Here is an 8,464-nt window from a genome sequence, read left to right on the forward strand (position 1 = left end):
CGTGTATAAAAAGCTTAAAGATGTCTAAATGTTAAAAAACTACTTCCGCTCGCCACCAAAATTTCACATGCGCATGTTCATCTCTCCCCACGTTCACCTTTGTAAATATCAACGCAATCGCCCACATATTTTGGATTTCATGGCCATTTAGCAGAGATGTACACGTGTACATGTTAGATCACGTTTGGCCGTCGATTATGCCACATTAAGCTTTTTTTGTTTATTTTTTACTGCCTGCGTTTTAGACGGTCCCGAAGACATGCAAAGTGCCGCAGGGTGGCCATTTTCGCTTCAAGGCGCCGCACAAACCGGCTTTTTAAGTGTGTATATACATATATAAAGCTCACAATCCCACCCTAGTCGACTCGGGGCGTTCAACTAAACCGACGGCTTTGCGTGTGGCCGGTGAAAAGGGAGAGTATGGACCGAGGCTTTTTTTTTTAAATCACGCTCACGTGTCGTCTTCCATTCATAAGCCCTCGCCATCTTCACCGCACCGGCTCAACACTTGAGGCCGTTTAATCTCCAACCTCTACACACACGTTATGTAAATTGTCACAGTCTTGATTATTTGCATTTCTGCGCAATACCGCGTAATTAAATATATATATAGACATACGGAAGTGGCTGTCGCTAAATAGGCCCGAGCCGCATTCAGGACCTGCGAAGTGCCGGACAGATGGCCACTACTGCTCGTAGCCCAACGACCACTTTCATTGTGTCGTAAAAATGAGTAATACGTACAACTCGATTTAAACATTCCTCCGAATGGTATCTTGGCTACCTCTGTAGTGGTCAAACAACAAACAAATTCGGGTTTTTTTGGTCGACGCGGCGTTCCGGTAGTAGTAGCAGGACTAACAGTTTTCATTGAAGCTAACGTGTCAGCAAAGTCATTCGCCAGGCTACGACGGATGCTAACATTTAGCGAAGACCCACAATAAACTCGTTGACAAGGGGGCGAAAAACAGGTTCCGCACTTTTAATCGCCACCACAAAAAAAAAAAACACTTACCGCACTTCCAGTTGTCAAATCTCGTTTGAAGAATATCTTGTAGCTATTTAGGATGGCGCGCGCGCCCACCGGAACGTTGCGATAGCGCCAGGGAGTGACCGCGTAGAATTCAAAATGCGGTCACCGAAGAAGGCCTCTTACGAGCGAATAAAATAAATAAATAAATAGAGCCTTGGTGCGCGTCGCAAATTGACACGAATAGACAGCAGTCTATTTTTTTTTTTCAGAACCGTCTCGATTTCACCAGGCTTCCCCACCGCGTGTGTGAGCTCGCTGTTGCCGGTGAACGGGCGGGTGGGGGGGAGTTTTATCCTTGACTTGTCCCGCCCCTCCACACGACATCACCACGCTACCGTCACCAAGCCGACAGTAGGACTCTTCTTTCACAATCAAACAGGCACTTTACTCGAAAAAAGTACTCACACTTTGCACTTCAGAAAAAAAACAACTCTGAAAAGAGTTGTTGAGTGATGGGCAACCACATTCAGTGTAGCCCATTGATCTATTTTCCCAAAAATGTATTCATACCTTACAAATTATTCAAAATGGTGTAACTTTTTTTTACAAGCTCATTTCTTTTTAGAAAAATGCGCTCATCAATTGGGATGGATACTAGAAAAAAAAAGTTTAAAAAAAAAAACATTGGAAAAAAACTATTTGAAGTTAAGTTACAAGCACCATTCACTATTTATTTTAATATTATTTAAATAGTCTAATGACATGCTGTAGAATATATTTTACTTCCATGCGTATTCACACTTTGACCGCCAGATAAATGATTTGGACAAATGACGCCACCTGCCGCTAAATATGATCTGTTCCCTCCCGACAGATTTCGCCGACTATCAATTCATTCATGTTCTCCTGTTAATCGCGTTCATTCATTTGATTCGAGACGTCCATGATTGTGATTGAACCATTCTGTGCTTTCCATTAAGATGTCTTTTTTTTATTTTTGTACAACTCATGTTGCCCAAAATATAATAAAACATTAATTACAAAAAACGTTTATTGTGACTGTCATGTACTGCTTAACAATGCCGAATTGAAAAGAAATATGTTCGATCTTTAATGAACGCAAAAAAGCATGGAGTCTTTCCCATAAAATTAAATGTTATGTGTATGGGATTTTGTTATTATTAGTAAGTCAATTAATGAAATTTTATTTGACCAAACGCACATGCTTGTACTCAGACAAACTCCCATTTTGACAAATCACAATCGCCTTACTGTTTAGTCCTGTCCAATCAGCACACATGTTAGAAGGTTGTGTCTTTCAACTTCCGGGTAGGCGTGTCTCCGGACGATGGGAAGAGGAGGTCAAATGAGCTAAGGATGCCAAACGTGCAACAGTGCGCGTCGCTAAGATATTATCACATTTAGAATATTTTAACCTTGTAATTGAGGCTCTTATAATATGTACAAGTGCAGGTAGTAGCACGTTTAATTCAGACCAACCTAAACTCGTTAAAGTGTGCAAAAGTCGTGCTAACGTTAGCTGACGCTAAATGTCGCGTGTTCGCTGAGCGATAATGTAATGGACATTTGCGACCTTAAATCTGCCCCAATACTTTTATTGTTAACAATCGCCCCGTGCTTATAGGTTGAAACTTTGACTCGCAACTGCGCTAGCCTAGTTTTGGAGGATTTATCCTGTGCTGGGAGCTCGCGCCACGGTCGTAGCAAGTCATGTTTCACTCTGTGCCCCGCCGTGTCTCCACCGAGGTCAGTGTTAGGACACTCAGGCTTCCGGGTGTCAGATCGTTCCGGCGGGTTTTGGAGGAGGACGACGGCCGAGGCTCGGCACAGTGGCTGGGCAGAGCTGTGGGCCTGCTCCTATCCACGCTCCACCGAGTGGGCGTCCTCGCCGGAGAGACCGCCACGAGATCGGGAAACAGAGGCAAAGGTTTGATGTCCATATTCGCGGACCACTGCGGCTTCGTCACCGGCCAGAGACTGCGGCGTGCGTGTCGGATCGCCGAGCTGTACTCCAACTTATACTCTGAGCGGACCCGATGGACCCTGGTGGGCAGCTTATGGCGCAGGTTCCAGAGCAAGCATCCCTCCCCGGGCAAGCTGATCGCGGCCCTTGCAGGGGTCTTCATGTGGGACAATGAGAAGATTCAAGATGAGGAAATGTACAGGTTTGGAGGCTTTTACTACATACAACCAATGGAAACTCTTTAGGTCACATATGATGAAATCGTGATCGCCCACCAAAACTTGTTTTCATTGTGTATGAACTCGGGTATTAAAAAAAAAAAGAACAAATTTGCATACATACAAATAAGTAAAATGCGCAAGTTTACATTTGAAACAAAACGTGTCACTGTCATGTTTATAAAAGTAGCAGGTATCAATTCTGCATCTGGGTTGTAAGATTCGTCTGCCTTGCTGAGTTTGCATATTGGCGGTACAAATCGCAACTTTGCAATTCTGCAATATTTGTACATTTGTGCAGATGTGGGCTGGAGCTGCAGGCCCTCGAGGCCATCAAGAGTCTCAACGCACACGCAGGTGCGGCGAGTAGTCGAGCGCAGCCCGGCTGGGAAGTCGTAATGGAGAAGAAGGACTTCCGCGTGTGGAAGCGACCAATCCCCGACAGTCACCTGTACGAGTACAGAGGTCAGCGATGACTAAAGTGGCTCGCGATGCATGTGTGCCGTTTGCGCCGTCAACATTCGTTTCTCTTGTGTTTTATTGCAGTGTTGGGCTCATACACTGACGTCACACCAAGGCAGTTCTTCAATGTGCAGGTACAAAAGTCTTTTTGTATGATCTCATGCGGGTTTGAAATGGCCTAATGCTCTGACCCGAGGTCCGTGTTAGACATACTCGTTTGCACAATAATGTAGCACAGATAAGGGGACAAAACAGTATTTGGATACCCAATTTATCAGTCAGTTTTTTTATTGACATTAATCTGAATTTTTTTTAACCCTTTCATGCACCCTGTAACTTGATAACATGTTGAGCTGTCCGCTATAGTAATCCCTGAAAGGGTTAATAATGTATGCCTTTATTATTGGACAGTATTTAAGACAGAAAGCATGTTTGTTGTGTTTTCGTAAACATGTTTAATATGCCAGAGCAGTGCAATTCCAGCGATCTACCGTATATTATGTATGCCATGTCATTTTTGGAGTCACCTCTTGCACAATCTGTTTGTCACCAAGGCAATGTTAACATCGTGTTGGTATGTTATGTAATATAAATAGATCCACACTTGACTGACCGTTGCTTTGTCTTTGGCCAAAGTTGGACACAGAGTACAGGAAGAAGTGGGACAGTCTGGTCATCAAACTGGAAGTGGTGGACCGGGACGTCAACACCGGCTCGGAAGTGGTACACTGGGCTACTCACTTTCCCGTTAGTTCCCCTTCACCTTCTTCTCTATTTACTTTCTAAATATATCTCCTCACTCGGTAACTCGCACAGTGTGGTCGTGGCACGAGAAAGAACCCCTGCCAAAAAATACCCTTCAGTTGTGTTTCACTTTTAAGTTCATATGCAAAAGGTTTTGGTGCAATAACTATGAAAACACTATTTTAGTATCGGTACATAAAAAAAAAGAGCATTTACATTTTGAAAATCACTGTACGGATTATAAACCACAAATATCTTTTTAAAATGAGGCCAACTCTTCCTCCACAGTATCCAATGTATTCCAGGGACTACGTGTATGTCCGACGCTATGAGGTCAACTTGGAAAGCAACTTAATGATCCTCGTGTCTAGGTAAGAAACAATTTCTAAAAGATATCCTTTATTTGTCCCGCAATGGGGAAATTACAATAAAGGCCACATTATTATTATTACCGCATTTTCTGCACTCAAAGGCACTATCCATTTGATTGATTTATTGTTTTGTCACTGCGCCCATTAGAGCCGTGCAGCACCCCGGTGTTCCTGAGTCTCAGGATTATGTGAGAGTTCACTCCTATCAATCCAAGATGGTCATCCGTCCCCACAAGTCCTTCGACGAGGTTCGAGTCAACCCTGCTCATTTTGCGTCCTGCTAAAAACGTTGATATTTTCACGTGGCAGAATCCAAAGTCAACTGTCTAAACTACTTCTCGATTGACGATGTCGACAGAATGGATTTGACTACTTGCTCACGTACAGTGACGACCCTCAGACCGCCTTCCCTCGTTACTGTGTCAACTGGATGGTGTCAAGTGGTGAGCATCTTTATCTCACATCTGTTGTGTTGATGGTATAAAAGTGTCATTTAAAAATGCTTTTTCTACTTAAGGAGTCTGTGTCATGCTATTTTCAGCTTTCCACAGTTAACTATTGGCATTGGTATAAATATACTGTGTACTCTATGATTGCGTATGGCACGATGGTGGTCTAAATTCTTGGTGAAATTGTCGTTATTTTGGTGGCTATTTTTCTAACCCAGAAATAAGACGCTTAGCACATAAAAAAAAAAAAAAAAAAAAAAGACAAATGTGTCTTATCATGAACTGCCAGGCATGCCGGACTTCCTGGAGAAGCTCCACACGGCCGCATTGAAAGCCAAGAACTTAGAGGTAGGCATCCACGACTACGCCGCTGTCATCAAGTCCAACGACAACGTGGGGCGCCAGCAGAACCAGGAGCGCCTCAGCGCAGAGAAGAAACACGCCGGCGGTCCCGGCCAGATCTTCGCTTGACATGGACGAGCACTAGGATGACTTTGCAGATAAAACCCTCCAATGCCTGCTTTGCGGGCACCATGTGTGTGAAGTTTGTTTGTTTTTTTGGGTAGATGAAGTGTCAAAAAGGGGACATTGGCCAGTGTATGATGTGTGGTCCTTCTGACATGAGATGCTCTGGCCCAACATTTGTTGCTGGGCCTTTAATGACATGGTAGTGGACATCCTTTTTGCAGTTTTTCCCAATAGAGTAGAGATTTCTGTACTGATACATGAAGGCCTCAATGGGAGAACACTGGTCTACCCCCCCCCCCCCCAACCTTCTTCTTCATATAACTCAGTGTTGCTTTTCGTGCTTCTACGTCCACACACTAAGAGGGCTTTAAAAACGTGCTAAACCAGTCCTTCCGCAGCAGGGGCGCAGTGTCTTTGAAACAACCATGGAAATCCTCACGTCCAATGGAACACGTGTACTTGATCGTCCTTGTTTGAGGGGGAAAAACAGCACTTCCGCAATTCGTTCACGTGTCACTTAACAAGCAGGAAAGGTGGGATGGAAGTGAACTTCAAGACAAAAAGGTTGGCCCATTTCAACTTAATTTTTTTTAGTTGAACTAAGATTTCACACTGTGCTTTTCCACATGATGACTTCATCTCTGGAACGAAATGAGAGGCGCAAGTCATGTAATACTCCGTAGTTCTGCTGTGTTCGTCCTGTGATGAATGTACAAATAACGCACCGCTTTGAAATAATTAATAAAACGTTTTTACAGCCTGGCAATGGGTCGGAAAATACCTGCATTATTCAGAGGCTTTTTTTTTTTTAAATTCAAGTAGCATCGACATTGCTGTGTTTGTGTGATATCGCGCGCAGAGATGCCTCCTGTTGTTTACTAACCCCTCAGTGTGGCGTTTTGAAATTGGGTGAAGAATTTTCCCCACTTGTGTGCAAAGTCCAACGATCACTTATCAATATATCTATCCATCTATCTATCTGTCTATCAAGTATCTGTCTATCTATCCTCCCGTCGATCCATCTATGCATCTATCTTGAGCCAAAAAAAAACCCGTGTATAGTAAGGCGTTTTGGATGAATTTTTTAGCCGAAAAAAAAAAAACGAACATGAAAAGTAAGGTGTTTTTTTGCCGGAAAAAAAACGACCATGTATAGTAAGGTGTTTTTGACCGAAAAAAACGACCATGTATATAGTAAGGCGTTTTTAGCCGAAAAAAACAACCACGTACAGTAAGGCGTTTTTGGCCGAAAAAAACGACCATGTATAGTAAGGCGTTTTTGGACGAAATTTTTAACCGAAAAAAACGACCATGTATAGTAAGGCGTTTTTAGCCGAAAAAAACGACCACGTATAGTAAGCCGTTTTTAGCCGAAAAAAAACGACCATGTATAGTAAGGAGTTTTTGACCGAAAAAAACCGACCATGTATAGTAAGGCGTTTTTGGACGATATTTTTAGCCGAAAAAAACGACCATGTATATATAGTAAGGCGTTTTTAGCCGAAAAAAGACCGACCATGTATAGTAAGGCGTTTTTAGTCTAAAAAAAACGACCATGTATAGTAAGGTGTTTTTAGCCGACAAAAACGACCATATAGTAAGGCGTTTTTCGCCGGAAAAAACCCCCACCATGTATAAAGGCGTTTTTGGATGAAATTTTTAGCCCCAAAATGACCATGTATAGTAAGGCGTTTTTGGATGAAATTTTTGCTGAAAAAACGACCATGTATAGTAAGGCGTTTTTACCCGAAAAAACCCCCGAACATGTATAGTAAGGCGTTTTTGGACGAAATTTTTAGCCGAAAAAAACGACCATGTATATATAGTAAGGCGTTTTTGGATGAAATTTTTAGCCGAAAAAAATATAGTAAGGCGTTTTTAGCCGAACAAAACGACCATGTATAGTAAGGCGTTTTTGACCGAAAAAACGACCATGTATAGTAAGCCGTTTTTGGACGAAATTTTTAGCCAATAAAAACGACCATGTATAGTAAGGCGTTTTTAGCCGAAAAAAACGACCACGTATAGTAAGGCGTTTTTAGCCGAAAAAACGACCATGTATAGTAAGGTGTTTTTGACCGAAAAAAACGACCATGTATAGTAAGGCGTTTTTGGCCGAAATTTTTTGCCGAAAAAACGACCATGTATATAGTAAGGCGTTTTTGGCCGAAAAAAAACGACCATGTATAGTAAGGCGTTTTTGGACGAAATTTTTAACCGAAAAAAACGACCATGTATAGTAAGGCGTTTTTAGCCGAAAAAAAACGACCATGTATAGTAAGGCGTTTTTGACCGAAAAAAACCGACCATGTATAGTAAGGCGTTTTTGGACGAAAAAAACGACCATGTATAGTAAGGCGTTTTTAGCCGAAAAAACCCCGACTGTTTTGTAAGGCGTTTTTAGCCGAAAAAAGCCTTTTTTTCGGCTCAAAAACGCCTTACTATACTATGTCGTTTTTTTCGACTCAAAAACGCCTTACTATACTATGTCGTTTTTTTCGGCTCAAAAACACCTTACTATACTATGTCGTTTTTTTCGGGCCAAAAACGCCTTACTATACTATGTCTTTTTTTTCGGCTCAAAAACGCCTTACTATACTATGTCTTTTTTTTCGGCTCAAAAACGCCTTACTATACTATGTGTTTTTTTTCGGCTCAAAAACGCCTTACTATACTATGTCGTTTTTTTCGGCTCAAAAACGCCTTACTATATATACTATGTCGTTTTTTTTGGGCCAAAAACGCCTTACTATATACTATGTCGTTTTTTTCGGGCCAAAAACGCCTTACTATAC

General features: G+C 42.2%; 1 protein-coding gene across 3 annotated transcripts; it reads left to right on the forward strand.

Moving 5' to 3' along the window:
* Nucleotides 1–2,286: 2,286 nt before the first annotated feature.
* On the forward strand, nucleotides 2,287–6,431 carry stard7 (StAR related lipid transfer domain containing 7). 3 transcript variants are annotated; one of them, XM_086134500.1, is made up of 9 exons: nucleotides 2,323–2,367; nucleotides 2,741–3,159; nucleotides 3,477–3,640; nucleotides 3,722–3,771; nucleotides 4,274–4,384; nucleotides 4,670–4,752; nucleotides 4,901–5,000; nucleotides 5,111–5,195; nucleotides 5,491–6,431. In XM_086134500.1, the coding sequence occupies exons 2-9, from the start codon at nucleotides 2,927–2,929 to the stop codon at nucleotides 5,670–5,672; spliced, it is 1,008 nt and encodes a 335-aa protein (XP_085990626.1). In that variant the 5' UTR covers nucleotides 2,323–2,367; nucleotides 2,741–2,926; the 3' UTR covers nucleotides 5,673–6,431. The 3 variants fall into 3 exon arrangements, with proteins under 3 accessions (XP_085990624.1, XP_085990625.1, XP_085990626.1); XM_086134498.1 differs by having other exon boundaries at nucleotides 2,287–3,159; XM_086134499.1 differs by having other exon boundaries at nucleotides 2,287–3,159; nucleotides 4,274–4,360.
* Nucleotides 6,432–8,464: the final 2,033 nt, after the last annotated feature.

The sequence above is a fragment of the Hippocampus guttulatus genome, chromosome 17, assembly GCF_054856545.1.
Source record: "Hippocampus guttulatus isolate MCC_2025c chromosome 17, RoL_Hgut_1.0, whole genome shotgun sequence".
NCBI classification, from domain to species: Eukaryota; Metazoa; Chordata; class Actinopteri; order Syngnathiformes; family Syngnathidae; genus Hippocampus; species Hippocampus guttulatus.